This window comes from Mustela lutreola, chromosome 14 (assembly GCF_030435805.1).
Source record: "Mustela lutreola isolate mMusLut2 chromosome 14, mMusLut2.pri, whole genome shotgun sequence".
Lineage (NCBI taxonomy): Eukaryota > Metazoa > Chordata > Mammalia > Carnivora > Mustelidae > Mustela > Mustela lutreola.
In genome coordinates this window covers 12,793,043-12,815,721 of record NC_081303.1, presented here as the reverse complement: position 1 = coordinate 12,815,721, position 22,679 = coordinate 12,793,043, and the positions used below count along the sequence as shown (strand labels likewise).

The 22,679-nt window shown below is 46.1% G+C and overlaps 1 protein-coding gene across 2 annotated transcripts in view; it reads left to right on the top strand.

Moving 5' to 3' along the window:
• The window catches only part of INTS7 (integrator complex subunit 7), a 92,111-nt gene extending 87,758 nt beyond the window's left edge, over positions 1-4,353 (top strand). For both annotated transcript variants that reach the window (XM_059145318.1, XM_059145319.1), the window contains one exon: positions 2,853-4,353. In XM_059145318.1, the coding sequence (XP_059001301.1) occupies positions 2,853-3,140 (288 nt within the window). In that variant the 3' untranslated portion in view covers positions 3,141-4,353. The remainder of the gene's footprint in view (positions 1-2,852) is intronic.
• Positions 4,354-22,679: the final 18,326 nt, after the last annotated feature.

Sequence of the window (22,679 nt, the reverse complement as noted above, 5' to 3'; positions counted from 1 at the left end):
CTGTAAAATCAACGGCAGGGAGGAGCATCCTGATGTCAAGAGAAGGGAAAGAGAAGGTCTTAGCTCCCCATGCTCAGTTCTTACCCAAAACCTTAGCAGTCAGTAGAATTCACCTCCTCCCCTGGAGACCAGTGTTGTCCATCTCATGAAAAGTCCCTCCACATGACGGGGAAACATCAAGAGTGGGGAATTAGTGCCTCCCTAATTCCCCTCCCCCCAAAACACACATCTAATTATTTCTCTCTATTTTAAGTGGATATTAGCATTCTCTAAAGAAAAGAAGTACACAGCATTGACAGACAACGGTCAGATAAAGTACAATCTTAAAGGTGTAACTCTAGGAATTTGCTGTTTTGACAGAGCATGATGTAGATAACCATAAGTCATGCTTGCTTTGTTATCCAAGGCCAAGGTGCTAAATACTATGGCATACCAGTATTCCAAATGCAGAACACTCCTTCCTTTAGCCATCTCTTTCTAGTTCTTTGGTGGTTTATTCGCAGAAAATATAGCAAGGGAACAAGTACACAATTGTATGAACAGAGTTGTTCAAATGCCCAGATTGCTTATGTCCAGGTTTACTGTGGGCATACTTGAACTGAGCTCCATAATAAGGAAGGGAATATTAGTAAAGATATAAAAAGAGAACATTTTATTCTCTTTGGTGGTTTTGGTGGTTTCAGGCTAAAAAGCCACGAGAAGGTGTGGTTTTTTCTTTGGTAACTTTCTCTCCCTTCTTTGCCAGCACTGATAAGGCTCAGGCTTCATTCTTTTGCTCTCTTCGACGCCTGTAACACAGATTGTGGTGCCCTATGTAGCCCCATGTAGCAAAGATGTGATGAATGATGAAAAAAGTCACTTCCTGTATGTAGAGTCCAAGTGTTGTGTTTGGGCGATCCTTATTGTCATGGAAGGTCGTGGTGAGAATTTACCTAATTAACCTACCCGTGTCTGCAGCTGTCACCTCATTTAGGGTTGCAAGAACAGTGATTCTCTTTTTTTCTTGTATACAGTGATTTCTACTGTTAAGAAAATACCATTCAAGCCAGTCTTTTGCTTATTAACTTACCTCTTGAGGCATTGTGTAAAGTCAGGAAGCCAGTAGAATAAATCATACGGTACAAGGTTCGTCATGTTATTTGCAGTGAGTTTTCCACTAGAAATCATCACCTATTCAGTGATCAGGTTGCTTAGGCCTATTTCTGGTCCTTTTAAGGAAGTTCCTGGCTGGTAGGCATATTCTTTAGGGACATAAAAACCCTACAGAAGTTGTACAAACAAAACAGGGCCTATAAATAATTCTAAGATCTCGAATTGGTCAGTGACTTCATCTCATCAACGTTATAAGTGAATGTCTCTCTGGAAAACTGACCTCATGATATGCTCATTTAGTCACAGAGCTTTGGGGCATGTTTATGTCATTGATTGTGCAACAAAAACACACACATAACCTAGAGCAATCCGGTCAAATAGTCATTAGGGTTACCTTTATATGCGTTCCAGAATCAGTATCTTTCTTGGCATGCTTCACCTTGGGTACAGGTCAGGGTGTACCAGCAGGTGCTACTCTGTTCCTTGAAGGCCAGAGACATGGGTGTCTACCTAAGTAAGTGAACAGGCCCATGAACTTGTGTTTTATGATACATTGTGCCTCCAGTCTGAATAAGATACTGACTATTAGGTAAGCACAGCACAAGTTCTAGAAATGTGTGAAAGGAGGTAGGAAAGATTGCATCACTGAAGCAGTGTCAGATCAGGCTAGGTAAGAGGAAGAACTCTAACTTGTATTTAACTAGTGTTGGGTTCTTTTTCAGTGTCTTAGATTTTAAACTCCCTGAAAGAGGTGATTACACCCTGTTTCCTCAGAATCTGTCTTCACAGACAGATTGGGGTGGAGTAAGCAAGAGTAGGAAAGCAAAATTTTCTCTCCCACTGTCTTAGGGTCTCCACCCAGGCCCAAGACTAAACTGACTTTGAGGCAGATGAACATAAGAAAGGTATACACATTTCTTCGAATGGTACACGGACATGGGAATCTTGTCCCATGGGACAGTGGAAACCCAAAGAAGGGGACAATTTCCATTGGGACAATGGAAACCCAAAGAAGTGACCAGAGCAGAAAGCTTATGTGAATTTCAGACAAAGAAAGGGTAAATTTGTGAAGACAGAAGACGAAAGGGTTGAGGGGCAGTAAGCCAGGGAAGTGACTGGGAGCGAGGCGGGGAAGAGCAGGGGTGGAGGTTGGGGGCACCTGGGGGAGGTAGGGGTCATGGGAGTTTATTTGTGGGGTGCATTTCAGCGTTGACTGCCAGCTTCTAGTGATGAGGATGTTCTCCTCTTCTTGGTACCGAGAACGGCACCTTTCTCATAGCAGATTTTATGGCCTGTTTGAGGTAAAAATGGAGAGGTCAGAGCCATTCCTCCATCTGCTGTTTTTCCAGTGCCTTTAGCTTGAAATAATGTGCCAGTGCAGCATATTATGAGGTGGCATGTCCAGAGCTCCTTCACAGGGAAGAAAGGGCGGCATATGGGGGTGGGGAAGCAGGGGGAGAGGCTCGTTCTACTCAGTGATAGTGAGGGCAGGATCGCTTAATACTCAAGAGTGTCCGCTCTGGAGTTAGCCTGTCTGGGTTCAGATGCCATCCTCACCTCTCATCAGCTGTGTGACCTTGGAGAAATTACGTAACCTCTCTGCCTCAGTTTCCTCATCTATAAGGCAAGGGTAAAAATGGTACCTAAACCTCTTGGTTGTTTGCAGGGATTAAGTAAGTACTTGGTATGGGGCTTGGCTCACAGTAAGCACTGAGCGAATATTAGCTATTATTATCATTTAACAATTTTTTTCATTCCAGATACCCATCGACAATATGACCAATGAGATGGAGCAGAGGGTTGAACCTCATAACGATTACTTCAGTACTCAGTTTCTGTTGAACTTTGCCATCCTTGGAACACACAACATTACAGTGGAATCTTCCGTGAAAGACGCCAATGGTATTGTGTGGAAGACAGGTCCCAGAACTACCATATTTGTAAAATCCTTGGAAGACCCTTATTCCCAGCAAATTCGCCTACAGCAGCAGCAAGCCCAGCAGCCATTACAACAGCAGCAACAACGAAATGCCTACTCTCGGTTTTAGCCACATGAAGGATGCGCTCCTGGCTTTCTAGGAATCATTCAAATGGGCAAAAACAATTTGACTTTTCATATGGATTCAGATATAAAAGTTAGAATATGGAGTTTGTTTATTCATCGCTTTCTATAATGTAATACTCGGGGCGGGGGGAAGAAAGAGGTTTATTTTTCTTTAGAAACTTAATTTGAGAAATAACTGGGCTCCTCGCCAACAAGATTTTTTGTCCTTGTTCCTTCTTAAACCAAGTCCCTTATCATCTGTTTGACATTTTCATTGTTTTATTTTTGTTTTTCTGTTGCTGAGCCTCATCTTTCTTGTTCAAGAAAAGTCGTGTGTTGGGATCACTGAGTTAATGGATTTGACTCCCCGTGCATCAAAATACATCAACTCACCACCTGGCACAGACCTCTCACTCTGAGCCAGGCGTCGGGAAGTTCTAACCGGTCAATACAAAGTTGACCTGCGGCCACAGAAAACGAGTTCTCCCCTGGATGGACTTCACTGTGTCCCCCGAAATCCATTTTCTGGATTTTGAGAGCATGCAGTCTCGCCGAATTGAAACATCCTGCTATATTATTTCAACTACTTACCTGTCTTTTCTATGCTAATGCAATCTTAATTTATTGATTTAGTATTTTATTGACCCCCCCAAAACAGCTAACAATTACATGCAAAAATTGGAGATTAATCATTTGTTTTTTCTAGTATGTATGTGGTTTTATTTATAGTGTAGACTTTTTACACTATTTCCAAGAGTGAAAAAACTCACATTTACTATCTTAATGTTTTAAATTAGAAGAGCAGATCTTTTGATAGGTTTGGTTTCTTCTTGGCAAGTTATGTAATTCTAGAGTTGATAGTCTAGAAAGAACAGCCTCTTTGTAACACAACCTCGATTAGTTGGGATGCTCAGGGAATAGAAGTTTTCTGGTTAGTCAGAAAACCCCTTTTTTTCAATTTCAATACTGGTTGAAAACCATTCTAAAATATAATAGTAATAAACTTTCTTATCTTAACACGGTATACTAGATGTAATTTACCTGTTCATTCTCATTTGGATCATTCAGTGCTTGGGATCATGGTTTTCTAAACATCAGGGATCACAGGGCTGCACACGATGATGATACGGACAGTTTGGGCTGTAAGCAGATCTTAGGATGAAGCAGGGCACATTCCCTGGAGGCTTTCTTTTTAAATAAATCTCTCATTTTCTTTGCTTCTGTTTTGCCTTTTTCTTTCTTTAAAGTCAACATTAGCTCAAAGGAAAAAAAAAATGAATTAGTTTTTCTTTTTTCCTTGTCATGTTGCCTCCAGTGGTGAGAAGTGGTTGGCAACTCAGATTCCTCTGAGATTGCTGGGCTCCATGAGCTCTTGTCCCAGCAAAACACCCTCTGCTGCCATTGGCCAGAACACGGTCATAAAACATGGAAGTCCACAGAGTCCGCTGAGGATGACATCCCTTTAAATGCAGCCCAGTTGTACACAGTGCACGATATGGACAGCTGTGACAGCATCTGGAAACATGGGCCCAAGGAGGAATTGCCAACATGGTGCGGAGGAGGTATGCAGGACCCCTTTCCTGCTCACCAGGCATGGAAAAAACTGGACCAGAAAGCACAGGTTGTACTCTGATGAATTAACTCTGTGACCCCGGGCAAGTTACTTTATCTCTCTAGAGTAGTTTCTTTGTAAAATGACTGAATTAGACAGGATCTCTTGACTCCAATCTAGAGTTTTATCGGGTGACTAAAAGACCAAAAAAAGAGCTCTTAAATGGGGGGTGGGGGGGTACATTTTTTAAAAATTCAGTATCTGTTTTCAGAATGAAATTTTATAATGTCGATTTCAGGTTTCTGGTACTGTTTTAAGACAGAATTCCCAAGAAAAGAAGCAAATCTTGTAAACCACCAATTCTCCCCCAGTTCCCTTTGAGACCTTCCCAGATTTTATGTTCTTAAAAGACGTTTTTGATAGCTACAGTTATAAACTCTTTGACTTGGTGTTCTGGATGGCTCCTGGCACAAACTTGGAAAGGAATTATTAATAAAAATAAATCCAAGTAGTTCAGAGTAGGAAAATAACTCCTGAAGGGGGAAAAAAAGAAAAAGGCTATTTTAATTGAGTATGTCATTAGATCCAGGATTGGAACTCTGATTTTATGTTTGGTATAATGTCTACTGCATTCTTGGCATCAGCTGCTAAGCAATTATTTGAGGTAAAGGGAAATTACATTTATAATTTCAACACTACAGTAATGAATGAAAAGAAAAAGAAATACTCAGGGAAAGATGAAGGAAAGAAAGACATACTGATCGTGAAGTGAACATGTCCCCTGAACTTAGAGATACGGATCATAAAAGGGGTTGGCTGATTGATTCCAGAAGACGGGGCTAATTTTTCTCAGTGTTTAGCAGCTTTGCAATATAGCCTGGTGGCTCAGAGCACAGCCGCTGGAGCCACACTGTCTGGATCCAAATCCAAGCTCTAACTCTGTGACCTTGGGCAAGCGACTTGATATCTCTATGCCTCAATTTCCTTATTCCTAAAATTAGGAAAGGCGTGAGGATTAAGTGAGGTGATACATGGAAAGCATTTAACATGCTCCTTGCACATAGTAAACAGATACAGGAGCTTGCTGGCATTGTTACTATTATATCCTTCCTAATACCGTTTTTCACAGGGTTAGGTTAATTCTTAATGGTGGCATTTTATTTATTCACAATAAAAGGTACTGCTAGTCCGCTACTAAACACACATTTTAGCTATCTTCCTCTCATTTCCGATTTGGGTATGTCAAATAATAACAAAATTAACATAATGTTGACCAATACAAAATGGAATTTCTGTCTACAACCAGTATCATAAATCCTATTAAAATATTTAATACCTATGTACATAGAAAATTATGAAAATACTTTCTAAAGCTGCTGATGGTCTTCAGTAGTGATAGTGATAGTACATTAACTATTTAGAAATTAAAGTACTGTTCTATTCCCGTTTAGCCTAAGAGATCTTGTGATATGACCTTTGTAGCTCAGATTAACCGAGGTGGCAGATAATGTGCAACGGGAAACACTAAGTCACTTTTCACATAATGTATGGTTCCCAGAAGAACCAAACAACCAAACCAAGATCCTCAGACTAGGGTCCCAGAGATGTCAGTTTAAGTTCTATATTTAAAAGACTCACTTGCCGTGGATCCTTAGATCAGTCCCTTGGTCCTCCTTGCCAGTAGCTGCCAGCCTTGAGAATAAGAGGGTCCTGCCACTTGTTACGTAGCATATATGCAGCACTTGTCCGAGAGAACTTTATGTGATGGTGGCAATGTCCTAAGTCTGACTGGCCAATATAGCCACTAGCCCTGCGTAGCTATTGTGTGTCTAAAATATGGCTAATGTGACTGAATCTTTTATTTACTTGTAGTTCAGTTAAACTTAAATAGACTTGGATGGCTACCCCCTGCAGAATTAGGACAGTGCAAGAGTGAGAAGAAATGAGATTCACTACTCCCTTAGGACCTAGGTAACCTTAAATAGATTTCTAGATAAGACATCTGCATTGGAATTCTTTGATTCACCAAAGGGTTCATTTGAAAGACTGTAAATGACAAGGAAGGTATTTGGGGTTTGTGGGTTTGCTTTGCTTCCAGTAATAACTCTGTTGCTCAACCAAACACCTGACCTGTTCTTTCTGTAATTCACCCTTGGATTTAGCCTTTGACAGTCACCAACATGACTGTCCAAAAGTCCGATAAATGGGCTTAGATCTCTCAACAGCCGGAGGTTACAGGAGGTTACGGTCTTCCTTACCATTGCTTGCCCGAGAACATAGAGACCTGTAACACCATGGGCGGAGTATTTTATTGGCTTGGCTGGAGGGAGGCCATTATTACTCTGTACTATCTCCCGGTCTAAAGTATTCATTCTATGAGTAGTTTAATTTGTAATTGCCACTGGGATTTAAACAGAATGAGTCATAGTTTTCTCCTTAAATAGTGTACCAAGACTGGAAGCCATTGATACCCACTTTCTAATGAAGAATGCTAAGTGATATAAATTTACTTTTTTCAAGTCTACCGCAGGTACAAAGCATTTTTCAGTCTTTATCTTTTCCCTTATCTTCCTGCTTATTTGCTAATCTCTCCCGAAGCAATTCTGTCCTGCACAGTCAAGTTTGTTGTGCAATAATTGTTCTCTGTTTAGATCTGGTTAAAGATTGAAACATGGTAAAATGAGTTTGGGGATTATCTTCCTGTCAGGTCCTGTCTACAAGGTCTAGCTTTTGTCTTATAATACTTAGCGGACAAACTGAGACTAAAAATATTTTAATTGTTTATAGAGAATTATTTTTAGCAAATTATAAAGGTGAAATAGTACACATTCACTTGGTATTAGAAAATCAATCAGTCAGCAAAATGAACATCTCCTCTACCCTCAAAAGACATGATGGGTTAAAATCAGTTTTACAGAGGAAAAGTATTCTCTACTTCACCTTTTGGTTTTCTGGGGAGATTTCCTTTGTGGATTTTGATGAAGCTTATTTATGGCTATGAAGCAAAAATATTTCAAATAGAAAACTAAGACAACATAGAGCTAAATTAGACTGAAGAATTTTGAGAAGGTATCCATGTTTCCGAGGCCATGGAAGGTGAGAATAGGCCATGCTGCCTCAAGTCCCGCCTCCCCCCCAGCAGTGAAGGTAATGATGCCTTTTGCCTGTGTCCTCTCACTCGGAGATGAGCAAAGTGATGACAAAGGGTTAACACCTGCAGCCCCCACCTTGCGTTCCCCTCCCCACCCTCACACACCAGGCAAAGGCAGATACCATGTGATTAGGAGAGTCCGGTCTGGAGCCCCCACCACACGCGCGTGGACGCATGCGGACTGTACACATACAATGGACAAGAGTCGATGAGAAACCTATTGTGCAAATGCAAGTGAGGGAGAAGGCTCCCCGCTCTGAGCCCCACACAGTGCCGGGCTCCGAGCTGGGGTGGGAAATGCAAAAGGAATCTTGACAGGGAGATCCCTCGGGCAACGTGTCGTCTACTGACAGGAAAAGGGGAAAAAAAAAAAAAAAAAACTTGTACAGAATGTGGAGAGAGCTTTATAAAAGCTATTGACAGAGCCCAAAATATGCCATTTCTGAAATTCTAATAGCATCTGCCCTTGTACATAACAGGCCAGGCTCTTAGGTAATTAGAAAATGGCCATCATTTGGCATTTCCTCCTTTTGCAGCACTCGGAAGAGCAAGTGTTCCTTCCTTCTCAGAGGGCCTCTAATCAGGGACAATTGGGCACCTACTTCTTGGAAGCCAGAGAGGAACAAAAGAGCATTTGGAAAAAAAAGATACACCCCTGAAGTGTGAAGTCAACATTGGGCCTTGAGGAGATAGGAGCTTACACTCCAAAAGAATTAAATATTGTCTCACGTTGCAGAAGCTACTGCTGCTTCTAGCCAGGCCGCTGGATGATACAAACCTCCAATGTCACATTTCAAGGTATCAGGGCCTTGGGGAGAAATGACTGTAATCACAGAATCACTTAAGCAACATCAGATCTATCCTACTTAGTGGTTACAGCGTCCCCTGGGATGCTCAAAAGCATATTAGCCCGGCTAGAATCGTCTCTCAGGGAGTGAGCTCATCAGGAATCTCTCCTTGAGGGCCCTTGACACAGGAGAGGGCCCGTGAGTCTATCCTAAGCCCTACCTCTCCCTCCTTCCTCCCCCGAGCAGCTGACCAGGAGAAGCTGACGGAAAGCACTTTTCCTTCACCCTGAGCTCTAGCCGTACCTCAGCAGACACCACGGGGCTCTGTGCTCAGTCAGCAGCATCCGTCTGAGTTACCGCTCGTGAGTCTGGACAGATTCCCCAGACCTGCACCCAAGGTACAGCTAACAAGGACACAATTTTAAAAACGGATGACGCTTTTTATTCATTCACCAAATATTTATTGGAACACATGCGCTGTGTCAGGAGCCGAGGGCGCAGTGCCGGACAAGCTCCTTGGGCTGGTAGCCATTTGCTTGTGCACAGGAACTTGGGAGGCAGCTTCCGAGGTGGCAGATCATCGGCTCCAGGAAAGCAGGAGAAGAAGGGGTTTGGACAGGACTGTCCAGGCTAGAGTCACTGCTGTTTGCAGTGTGGCCCTTCAAGAAAGCGCTCAGCCTGACCCCTGGCCCTTTTGTGTCTACCATCTTCACAGGACACCAAGTGCTTCCTTATTCCCAACCTGAACCCCTTACAGCAACGGACCCCCTGCCTCAGTTCCCTGTGCTTGAGGGAAATGGAAAACTCCCCAAAACCATGGTCATAGGGAAACCACTCTGTTCCCAGCACAGTCTCCCTTGACCCCAGCCGTGCCACACTGAAAAGCGCTTCCGTCGCTCCAGGCCGGGCAGAAACATCCTCGCCGTGACTCCTCCAAGCAGGTGTGACAGATGGAATCCCTCCATGATCAGCAGCAAGCCCAGCCTCACATACAGCGGTCTGCGGCCTGACCTCCGACGGAGGCACACATGTGGACAGATGGTGGCGAAAGTCATCTTGTGCCTTCCATGGGAAGAGACAACTCGCTCCACTGTCCCACGCCCCACACCAACCCCCCGCCTCTTCGGAGTCTCTTGTTTCCTAACATCTCACAGAGATGAGAAGATGAGATAAGAAGCCTTGGCTTCTTCCATCTGTGAAATGGGGCTAAGGACTCTCCTGCTGAAGAGTCGTGAGCTGAATGTCATCGTGTCTGCACCAAGCCTGCTGCTTCGCAAGGACCCACCAGTTGTCGGTTGTCTTCTGCCTCTGTGGTGGGGTGGCCAGCGCGACCTGGTGGCCCAGGGGATGGCAGGAAAAGAAACCTCAGCCTCGAGAAATCATGATGTCTCAGACCATCTCTGCCTTAAAGGAAGATGCTGTCCCCAGGCGTCTGAGGACCTGAAGGTACTAGAATGTGTTAGACTCACAAGCAATGTATTACTCTCTTGGGAGGGGAGCAGTCACATTCACCAGCGTCCCTGTCAGCACCATCTTTGAGCGCCACCTCCCAGCGGTGGGGGGTGGGGGAGGCAGTGAGGGGAGAACAAAACACAAGTGTCACCAGCGCAGTGAGCCAACCCAGGCTTCTCTGTCATTCTTTCTGAGTTACTCAGCATCTGCATAAGAAGCGGGCTTATAGCCAACCTCCATCCCTGCCCTCAGATCTATTGGCCACAAGCCCCTCAATTCAGTGGACACTTTCTACATAACTATTTTCCCACTGATGAGACTTAACCATTTTCCCCCAAATGCAGAATACGAGGTAAGGAGACTTAAAATGGAGACCTTTAGGTTGGCTAGAAGGAAGAACTTAGTGAACTGTGAAAATAATGAAGGACAGGGGCTTTTGGACCCTGTGGGCTGTGCTGTCCGACCACAGGGGTGCGTTTGCCAACGGCCTCTCTGGAGGCAGAGGGATGGACTGTCTGACCTCTCGGCCCCATTCCCTCAGCGGGAGCTCCTGCCCGAGGCAGGCTCCCTGGGTGAGGGCTCTGCCTGGGAGAGGGGGTGCGGCCTTTCTCCCCACCACACACACACACACACACACACACACACACGCACACACACACATGGCCCCCAGACAGGGCTCAGGCAGTGCGGCTGCAGACATTATCCAGTAACCCTGCCTGACTTGTGGCCTTAGAGCCCACGCCTCTGGCCGTGGCCCAGAAAGACAAGGGAACAGAGAAGCCGGGGCAGGGGTGCGGGGTCCGGCCTGCCGGCTGAGAAGAGAGTGCTGGTGAAGAGGTTCAGTTTCCTCTCACCTTCTGAGTGTGTGTCTGTGTGTGTGTTTGAGATAAGTGTCCAGGCAGGGACAGGCGCTGTCCTTCGCAGTGTTCCCTCCGGCCCGTCCCACCACCTTCCGCCTTCACAGCCTCATTATGTCTTCCGGGATGTCACCTTCGCTTCCTCTTTTCCATGCTGCCCATTTCTGTGTCCTCTGAGCAATCCTTCCTTCCCAACTCACTCTCATCTGGTCCAAAAAAAAAAATTTTTTTTTTTTTTTACGATTTATTTATTTATTTATTATTTGACAGAGTGAGAGATCACAAGTAGGCAGAGCAGCAGGCAGAGAGAGAGAGAAGCAGGCTCCCCGCTGAGCAGAGAGGCGGATGCAGGGCTCCATCCCAGGACTCTGGGATCATGACCCAAGCCGAAGGCAGAGGCCCAACCCACTGAGCCACCCAGGTGCCCCTGGTCCAAAACTTTTTATTCCGACTGGGTCCCCGAAACAGCTTGAATTCTTCAAGGTATCATTGAAGACCCTCCCCAGGGAGACGCCAGCCTAGCAGCCCCACGGGCCTCACCCCTCCCCACACTTCGGCGCACATCCCAGTCTGTGGGAAAACTAGCTTCCGGACATCCCCGGAGCTCCGTCTGCACATTCTCACCGTCATGGCTTTGTTCATGTTTTCCCTCCACTTGACTCCTTCTCTCTCCATCACGGCAATGTCTGTCCATCCCTCCCATGCTCAGATTCTCCAGCCAGACACAGGAGTCAGGATTCCTACCTGGCCAGTATTGTACTCATCTGGTGTGAAGCAATCAGGCTGCCTGGCCCTTGGGGTCAGCGTGAAGGTGGACGCATGGTGGCTAATGTGACTGTGTCCCACTGATGAGAACAAATGACTCCCTCCCCTCCCCCACCCTCCATTGGCCTCTGGCTCTTCTCCGGCCTCCGGCACTGGTTCTTTACACCCCTGCATAGAGCGGCCCTATCTGACCCGCCGGCTGACCCCATGTTCGCCTTGGCGACGAGAGTTGTGGAGCGTGCTTTCTCCTGTTCTGAGCTCTGAGCAGTGTAATGGTGGCAGCCCAGCCTACTGGCATAGCGAGACCCAGCGGAGGCCCAGAGCAGAGCTCAGGCTTCAATCCGAGGCCTGACGCAAGAGGGAATGGACCAGTACCTCGAGCTTGCAAGGAATAAAAGAAAAATAAATGTTTCTGAGAGACAGCGCTCAAGCCAGTGGCTGGCAGGGCATGGGGTGGTGGGAGGAGCCGGGAGGGGCCGGTGGAGAGGGAGAGAATCCTAAGCAGCCTCCACGCCCAGCACGGATCCCGACACGGAGCTCCATCTCCCAACCCTGAGATCATGACCTGAGCCAAAATCAGGAGTCAGACGTTTAACCAACTGAGCCACCCGGTGCCCTGAAAAAAAGTTTTTAAAAGACCCTTTCGGTTCCCCTGCCCATCCCCCTCCCTCCCCTTTCTCTCTCTCTGCCTGTCTTCCAGGGACTGACTGAGTGCTTGTCACAGGCAGGGCCCCACAGCAGGAGGGCCTGTGCTCTCAGCAAGCTTTTGGGGGCTGGTGGTCATCTATGTCAGGGTGATAAGGGTTTGTCCACAGGGCTGAGGGCTAGCTGAGGGGCCAGCATGGCACGGAGGGAAGACCGAGCAGCACACTGCATTATTTTTCTCATTGGCGGAGGAGGTATTTCAGTGCTGTGGGAGGTGAAGGGGACGATGGAAGGAACCCAGGGAGAAAAGGCCAGGAGAGGAAGCCAGAGGTGGCCTTTGGTTTCCTACCACTCCAGTCCAGCCTGACCCCAGAGCCCACGGCTCGTTAGACTCACACAGTTCAAGTCGGATGCTTTCACTCCTGTACCCGTCGTCCACTAGATGGCTGGGCAGCTCACACTTCCCCCTCACACCTCCATGTGCTTTTCCCAGAGTTTACTCCACACGCTTGGGACAACAGGACCTTGCTCTAGGTGGCTGGCCCTGGCACAGGTAACATCCAGGGCCATCCGAAGCCAGTTTTTTTTTGCTACAGAGAAGAAGACAACCCAGCTGAGCTCCTGCCCAAGGTGCCCTGAGCTGCCCTTGTGTCTTACAACACAGTGAAATGTTTACCGTTGTGCTTCTCTTTTGGACACTCCCCAGTACATAATCTCTCCCTAGTCCACAATGCCCTGAGGAGTGGAGGGGTAACACTAACAATCGGCCAAAGGAAGATATCAAGAATAAAAAGAGACGGAGTGTGGGCTACAAAAGTAGACAGAACAACAGGAAAGCCCGGGCCACTTTTGACAGTGGTTCCCTGAACCCCATGCATTTCACACGTCCAGGCCTCTGCACACACTTGGCCTTCAGCACGCAATGTTCTCCCTACAGCTCTGCCTCGCAAGTTCAGTCTGTCTCTAAAGATTTACCCACGTGGAAAGTCCTTCTCTCCAAAAACCTTTCCCCGAAAGCCCGACAGAGCTGGATGCTGCCCCAGCCTTCTGGTCTCCTCTCTGTTACAGCACTCAGCTTCTTACAGCTCCCCACTTATCTGTCTCCTCCTCTGTCTAGGCTGTAAACATCCAAAGGAGGGGATTTGAAGTTCATCTTTGCATTCCTGGTGCCTGGCACATAGAAGGCAGTCAATCAAGTTTACGGACTTTAAGAACTCAAATGACCGGGGCTCCCAGGTGGTTCAGTGGGTTAAAGCCTCTGCCTTCAACTCAGGTCATGATCTCAGTGTCCTGGGATGGAGCCCCACATCAGGCTCTCTCTGCTCAGCAGGGAGCCTGCTTCCCTTCTCTCTCTCTCTGCCTACTTGTGATCTCTGTCTGTCAAATAAATAAATAACATCTTAAAAAAAAAAAGGAAAAAAAAAAGAATTAAAATGACCTAGCCATGACAGCTTCTGGCCTTGGGAGCTTAGCCATGGAGAACAGATTATAAACCCAAGAGCTCATGCCCAGCCAGCAGGCACTTCCAGTTTTCAGTCCTCAACTCAATAGATCAGAGGCCCAGGGGACCCTAAGCCGACTGAAAGGGCCTGTCACCCCCACCATGCCCTCGGGCAGCCTGACAAGAGTGTAGTCTCTGCTGCAGTGACAGGCTTCCTAAACGAGCAGCGTGACCCAGGCCCTCCACTCTCTGGTGGGGGCCGGACCTGGCCTTGGAACCTTTGTGACCAAGGTGAGGCTCTGTCATCCCTGTCCCTGGGCTTTCGTATCTCCGTCTGCCATGTGGCGGCGAGTCTTAATTAGAAAGCTCTTAGAGATTCCTGAAAGGACTGTCACTGTACAGCTGCACAAAGGATATTATGTCACAGAAGTGTAAGAGCACAGCAAATAATGGAAACCAGGAATAATAAGGGCACTTATTCCCAGAAGCACATTGATTTAAACCACAAAAGCTCCTTGGAACACGGCTTGAGCATTGTAAAAGCCTAAGCCATCAACAACCCCTGTGGGAGGGGAGCCCATGCCAGGCGGCTGCTGGAGAGTTCATTTGGTTGCTGTTGGCAGGCCAGTTTGGTCCCTCAGGTGTTCTCGCGTCGGTGACATTTCCCTGCTGTAGTGAGCCCAGCCTACTGGCTGGATTCTGGAGAGAAACAACCATTACTTGCACAACCCTGGTATAGAGATGCAGAGAACTGGCCTTAGCACAGTTCAGTTGACTTTTCCTTCTATGTATGATGAACATGGGTCTCCAGATAATGGAGACTCCGTCACCGCTTCTGCTTCTAAAATCTACGTTGTACCAATACCATCTGGTCACACCTTGACCCCAGCTGTTGCTACCCTGGTCAGTAACTTTGGGAAACCACCGGATGCATTGTATCCGCGGAAAATAAAGCCTCTCTGCCTACTTGTGATCTTTCTCTCTGTCAAATAAATAAAATCTTAAAAAAAAAAAAAAAAGTATAGGGCGCCTGGGTGGCTCAGTGGGTCAAAGCCTCTGCCTTCAGCTCAGGTCATGATCCCAGGGTCGTGGGATCGAGTCCCGCATTGGGATCTCTGCTCAGCAGGGAGCCTGCTTCCCCCTCTCCTCTGCCTGCCTCTCTGCCTACTTGTGATCTCTGTCAAATAAATGAATAATAATCTTCAAAAACAAAAAAGTACATTTATCAAATGTGGTTTAATATGACAAAAATCAGAAACAATATAATGATTTATCAATAGGAATTGATCAAATTACACAAACTCCATAAAATAAAATTATATGTAACTATTAAGATTGATGAGGGTGATGTACATTTTTGATGGCCATGGACATATGTTCGCTATAGATCCTTGAGTAAAAAAAAGTCAGGTTATGAAACAGTATGGTTTTTCTTTAAAGATTTTATTTATTTGCGAGAGAGAGAGAGAGAGAGAGAGAGTGTGTGTGTGTGTGTGTGTGTGTGTGTACACGAGCAGAGGGAGGGGCAGACTCCCCGCTGACCAGAAGCCTAACACTCCCAGGATGCTGGAATCATGACCCGAGCCTAAGGCAGATGCTTAACCAACAGAGCCCCACCCAAGCGCTCCTCTTTTTTTTTTTTTTTTTTTAAAAGATTAATTTCATTTATTTTGAAGAGAGAGAAAGAGAGTGAGCTGGGGGAAGAACAGAGGGAGAGAGAGAGTCTCAAGCAGACTCCATGCTGGATGCAGAGCCCAACTTGAAACTCCATCCCACCACCCTAAGGTCATGACCTGAGCCAAAACTAAGAGTTGGACATTAACCAACTGAGCCACCCAGACATCTCTGATCTCATGTTCTTAAAACTATGTATTTTCAAATACAGGTGCATAAGTGAGAGTCTGGGAAGACTATCAAAATATTAATAAGGTGGGGGTGCCTGGGTGGTTCCGTGGATCAGGTAGCTGACTTTGATTTTGGCTCAGGTCATGATCTCAAGGTCCTGGGATCTGGCCCTGCAGTGGGATCCACACTCAGAGTAGAGTCTGCTTGAGGATTCTCTCTCTCTCTTTCTCTCTCCTTCTGCCCCTCCCCCCTCAAATAAGTAAATCTTTTAAAAATATTAATAAGGTGGCTTTTTCTAAATGGTACATGAAATTCCTTTTAAAAAATGAAAAGTTTTTTTGTTGTTGTTGTTGTTTTTTGTTTTTTAAGTAGGCCACAGTACAGAAACAAATTCATCTCAGCTGCTGACTTTCCAAGACACGACAAAGAGGCATGGAAAAAGAACTTAAGAATATATTTTCTTACCACTGAAATCCTAAAACGTGAATGGAACTCCCCCAAAGTGCAAGGCCTGCTTACATCACGGACATATTTAGTGTAGCAAATACAAGTTTACAAAAACATTTTTTAAGCTCTCTGGGTCTTCTCTCCTCTCCTCTGTCCAAACGCTTTCTGAGATTTTACAGCAGGGAAGGCGCTTGAATGTTTAAGATCTTCAGCTGCAGCCACACTTGCGTATGTGTCAACATTCCATGGCTGTTTACCAGAGCAAGGCCGCCCGGAGGGCAGGAACGAGGCACTGGCCGAGGGTCACCTGATGTGAGGTGCAGGGGGGTGGGTTTCTACACCCCGAATGCTCTTAGCTTCTGGGACTCCAGCCTTGGCTCTGCGCCCTTCCCCACCTCACCAAGACCATCCCCCGGTCCTTCTGGAAGGACTTTAGGTGGCCAGTACAGGCCATTGACAGCCTCTTCAGACAGGAGACTATTTACCTGGAAGCACTCACCGAAGGACTCTAGCAACCATTTCCTCGGGGGCAAGACGTCACACTCCACACCTACTGCCTTCTGTTCAGGTTCCTAACCCTGCTTATTCTCAGCTCTTTCCAGAGCCTCTCCACTCTCTGTGTCTCTAAAGCTGGTTTGAAAGCTCAGCATGTCAGTCTGGCCCCTGGAGAGGGGGTGCTTGATGTGTACCCACAAATGTCAGGCCCCCGTTTCTCTCTGCACCTTTTCCTAACTGTGTGTCTGCTGTGGGGTTCCAGAGCTGGGACATGGGCGGGAGGCCTGAGGGCAGAGAACGGCACTAATGTCTTTCACAGGAATTTCTCCATTCACCTTGTTGTCGTTGTTGTTAAAGCACATGTACTCCTCTCAGGGGTACTTGCTTCCTAAATCATAACACAATGTCTCAACACAAAGACAGATAAATGAAAAGCACAAGTAGAGTTTTAATATTGTTTGCCCCAGAAACATGCAAATTTGTTGTTTTTGTCGATATAGTCAATCAAATTCATTCAACTACAGCAACGTTCGTTGAGTGCCTGAAGAGGGTCAGGGATGGTTAGGCCTGTGAGAAATACGAAGGTTAAGTTCATTCTTGCCTCCCACAGGCTTCTAAAAGAACTCGAAATATGACATAAAATACAAGCTTTTATTGTATTTTATTGTAATAGCATGGAGGTGCAGAAAGCAACAGGGGGCAAAGATTAATTCACTTCCAGATTCTATATGTTTATTCCTGAGAACCACCGACTTTTCTGATTCTGTGTGTGTGTGTGTGTGTGTGTGTGTGTGTGTGTGTGTGTATGGACTTCCCCTCCAGAGGGTCTGCCATTAATAGGCCTGCCTCCCCCAGACAAGCTCTTTTCTTTGTCTCTATATTTCAAATTCCAAATTCCTGGAAGAGAGAACCTGAGCGGGTCATAGCATAAATAATGGTGGCCTGGACCCCCCAAGAGTTGCGGTGAGCATGTGTGTTTGAAGAGGGTTGGGGTGTTGGGGTCCATTATCAAAGGAACAAGACTGAGACAAAGTGAAAGTTTTGTAGAGCTTTATTCTATGCCAAGCGTTAGAAGTCAGACTGACCGGCCAGGGCCACCTCCAAAGAGAGCGACCCTTTCCTGATCTCGCAGGCTGGTTTTATAGAGCATAACTGCAGACCCAAGGTACGTGACTTCTATTGTTAAGGCGTTTACTCCCGGAATCGATACCCAGAACCATACCAGGAACTACTGGGGCGTTTATTCCTGGAATGAAGTCCGTGGATGTAAACAACAATATGGCTACCTTGGCAATATGGAGTTGCTCTGGCTAAGCAGGCCCTAATAGTTAAACAGGTTTTAACATTAAATTGGCCCTAACAGGGGGAGGTTGAACTGTACCCAGAGAAGAGCAACTGAGCAGATAGCCAACCCAGCGTATGTCTACAACAATTCTGAAATGTGTAATATCCTTTCTTAGAAGAGTGTCTTCAAGTCACTAAAATGTGAAATGCAAAAGGCACAGACGTGACCAAATATTGCCTTCATAGTTTACATTGGTTTATAAATTCCATATTTCCCTCCCCGATGGTAAAAAGGATCATGTAAGCTCACTGTCCTGTGATCGTACAGTCAGATGTCTAGGTGCTTTTTCCCATAAAGTGTGCTACCCTTAGGTACTATATTAGGTACTGTAAGAATCACATATCCCGATTCTAAGTCATTCACTTAGGAAACTACATACTACAACTACATACTGGTACAAAGTGACTTTGCTTGAGGAATCTACAGCCTAGGGTAGGAATCCATGATACATGGTATCAAAGTGATAGAAGCCATAAGAAATTAAAATCCATCTTGTCTTTTAACTCCTTGCCTGTCCTAGAGAGTACATGCAAGAAATACCAATTTCCAAATACGTAAGTTTCCTTAACTGGGTCATAGTTGGCCACTCCAGCAGCAGGCCCAGGAGCAAATATTCATTGCAAGTCTACACTGTGCACAGCCTGCGTTATACTTTTGGGGACATCAGAGAAAAGTACTTGGGGAAAAGCTGACAGTCTCCTGCAAGAGATGGGTGCATGGACTAGCGGCTCCAGAATTTCCGTACAGGAAGGACTTAGGCCCCTTGTTAGTTGGAAAGGGGAGGCCTTGGGGGACCCAGCTTGCTGTGTTTGCACAGAATTTCCTGGAAACATCAAATGTTCACGACAAAATAAGAGGTGAGTGTGGGAGTGGGATGAGGTGCTGAGGGAGTTGAAGAGGGGTTGGCTAAAGCCTCCCAACCCTGCTCCTGAAATCAGCACTAGGCCTAGGTAAAACTGCATCCTACCTGTAGGCAAGGAATATTGAAACATGCAACAAGGAAACATGCAAACAAGAGTTAGGCAACATGACCTCTGGTACCAGCTTTACCCCCTAATGACTAGGGCAAGTCATTTTCCTCTCTGGGCTGCAGCTGGGCTCTGCTGTTTTATCCATGATAACCCATGGACAGGGAGGACAGATGGGGACATGTGTGACATGTAGCAGAACCAAACAGTCCTTTTTTTTTTAAGATTTATTTATTTATGTATCTGAGAGAGAGTATACACGAGCAAGGGGGGAGAGGCAGAGGGAGAAGGAGAAGCAGACTCCCCACTGAGCAGGGAGCCCGATATGGGACTCAATCCCAGGATCCTGGGATCATGACCTGAGCTGAAGGCAGATGCTTAACTGAGTGAGCCCGCAGGTGCCCAGAACTCTTGTCAAGAGTTGTTAAAGTTAAAGGCCATTGCTCACCTATTAAGAAATCCAACCTTGATTTTAATGGCTGGGCATAATTCACCCAGGAGCCCAAATACCCAGAGAAGTCGTACTATGGGGAATGTATGTAGACAAGAAAAGGAAGAGGAGAGAATAACTAAATCTGCATGACTGGAAGAGAATTGCAGTGTTGAATCATAAATTTACCCAACCAACCACTTATACGTGATGATATATGATATATAATATGACATATGTGCCAGCATGATATAATACTTTGGCTTCCAATTCCCTTCTTACCAGAAAGCTAGAAAACACCCCTAAACAAGTATGACTGAGGGGCAGGTATCGAGGTCTAGGGTTATACATGGCAAGAGAACAGAGGTTGCAGTCTCTCCGTGTCTGGCATCCCAGATCTTACCAGCTGTGCCACTTGAGATCCATGACTTGAAACTGCTGGACCTCAAGTCCCTCATCTGTAAATTCGAGGTAGCACAGCCTAGCTCACAGAGTTGTTGCGAAGATTACAAGTTACCACGGCACACACTAGATGTTCAGTGCTGGTCTTCTCTCCCATTTTCCAAGTTCTCCCATGATTCCCTTGCTGTTCACATCTCATGTCAACTGGAAAACAGTATCCTTTTTAAAATTTAGGATGCCTAACTCTATATGAAGAAACTTCTGCTGGCTGGACACTTGTTCCAGCTCTTGGACAGAGCCCCAACAGCGGCACAAACCACCATCCCCTGCCTCTGTCTGCAGTGATGGCATGGTGCTACATGGCCACAGGGCCCCAGCTGGAAGGCTTGACGGAGCCAGAGGGAGCCACCGGAATTAAGGATAACCCCTAAGGTTGCTTCAGGTCTAAGATACCACGTTTTAAATTTTTAAATTTTTAAAATTTTTCTCCGTTCACTTCATCGACCCAGGTAGGCTCGCGGAGGCCTAGAGAGGCCAGCTGGGCAGGGATTAGGAGTTCTGGCCTTTGAGCCATTATCACAAAGCTGGAAGAGACCTTGAGCCCATCCCAGTGGAAAAGGCAGACCCACTCATGCAGGGTTCAATGAGCCAACGGCATGCCATGTTGATTTTTTTAAAAGATTCCTTGGTAATTTTCAACTCAAACAGTTTTTAATATGTTAATTCATTTTATAAATATGTATTTGGCATTTACTATAGAAACCACACAGTACCCATTAAAGCTTCCATTTCCTCTTCTAACGACATCTCCTACGTGGAAATCAGGAGTGGGAGGCTCTGGGCAGGACACCCCGACATTTGCCTTAGCTGGATGCCAGTGAGTGTAAACTCTCCAGGTAGTCTGCTGTCTTGTGACTAGAATGGAGAGCAGGAAGTAGTGTGAAGCTGAGTCAGACAGAGGTCAGAGGGAAATGTGGCTTGAGACAGCAAATAACACAATGGTAAGGTGAGCAGGAATGGGGTCGGATCCGCCCACAAAGCCATGGAGGAGATGTGAAAAGAAGAAGGGGATATAGTGACCAGACAGGAGGAGAATTACAGAGGTAGAAGGATTGAGTGTGGGCATGAAGCAAAGAAAGGAAGCAGGAAGCTTCTGTGTCTGGGTCCACCCAATACCACTTGTATGAGTCAGAATTAAACTCTGGAAGCAGAACTACTGTGAGTATTACAGAATACGGAATTTAATATATTAGCTCTTTCACAAATGGGGCAGATGCTGGGGAAGCAAGTATCTGGAAGGAGTTGTTGAAAGATCACAGAAGTCACAACAAGCACCAGTGGGGCCCAACGAAGTGGAATTTACAGAAAATAAGGCAGGTCCCGCTGTGAAATGGGGTCACCCAGGGATCCTAGTGAAGAATCTTTAGAAGAATGTTGGCTGGCTCTTTGCAGCTACTGTCTCTGTGAGTTCGCCACAAAGTGTCTGAGAGCGGGCTGGCAGTCCCAGAGAGCGGGGAAGAGTGGGGACACACAGAAGACCGGCTGCATCTCTCGGCACCTCACCAGCCCCAGCCAACAGTGGCCGTCAGGGCATGATGGTGGCTCCTTCGTGGCTGTCTTCCATATCTCAGGCCGCTTCCTTTCAGACCACTCTGACCAGGGTCATCATGGACAAGGGGTGCTGGGAAGCATAATTCCCAGCATAACCAAGGTGACCACCCAGCAATTCCACACTCTGATCAAAGACACAGGAATGCGCTCCTTTCTGAGACTCTCAGACCTTCACATTTTCAAACTTTCAAAAAAGTACACGGTAGAGAGGAATGTCCAAGTGTTTCTGTTCAGGATTCTGGGTTGCAAGTGACAGAGATTCTAAAACAAATAGACTTACATAAAAAAAAAAAAAGAGGCTTTGCGGGGGGAAATCTTGGGGCAGCTCAAAGAATCAAAAGAACAGTTGCCAGATAATGCTGGGACAGTCAGACAAAACAGACCCCATAAAAACATCCTCTCTTTCCTGGTTTTGTTTTCTCTCTCTCACAGCCTCATTGCTGCACGGCGGCCTCATCCTTTCCACCGTTTTCCCGAGGCAGCTCTGGTGTCACAGTCACATAGCAACTTTACCAGAAAGGAAAGATAGTTTCCCCACCAGCTTCATTTTTTAAAATCCTTGATTATTTTTTTAAAATCAGTCCTTGGATAATCCCCGATTATCCAATTGCCACGGACAGGTGAGTACAATGTTATTTTGGGTAAGCCAGGTCACAGGTCTACACCTGTGGCCCCAGAGAAACAGGCCTGTGTACTCTGATGAGCAGCCCAGAACCACATGGAGAAAGAAAGGAGTTCTCCCAAGGAAGGAAGCTCCCTCCCCAGAAGAGCGAAAAGAGGTGTCAGGCAGACAAAAGTAACAAGTGTCTATCTTTGTGTCTCAGGGACTGAATGAAATGTTCCCCCAAATTCATTCTTCACAGGATCATGTTCTTTAATATGATAGCCACTGCAGCAAGGTTCTGACCACACTCCACTGGTATTCCAAGCTACAAGGAAGGACATACTTTGTGAGGGTGATTATCAGGTGATAACAATCATCTCAGAGACCTAGTGATTGAACAGTTCGCTCAGAGCCATTCAATTACTTACAAAGGGGAACTAGGACGCTGACAGTATATCCCCAGGGAATGCATTAGCAGTCTGGTTTATAGATCGCCCTGTGGAGATTTGGGCTACCATGAATCCATTTTCCAGGTCTTAATCAGATGGTTTTCCTGGACCTGAAAGAACAGACCAGGGCCAGGGTGCTTACTCAGAGGCATTACTTGGAATCTGACTTCAGCATGGAGGCGGGTTGAGATGATTCATAGTGGGGGGGGGGGAGCGCATGTGTACTTCAAGGTAAAAGAAGTGTCATTGTAGCAATAGATATCTTTTCTGGGAGGAGGAAACGGATCTGAGATTAG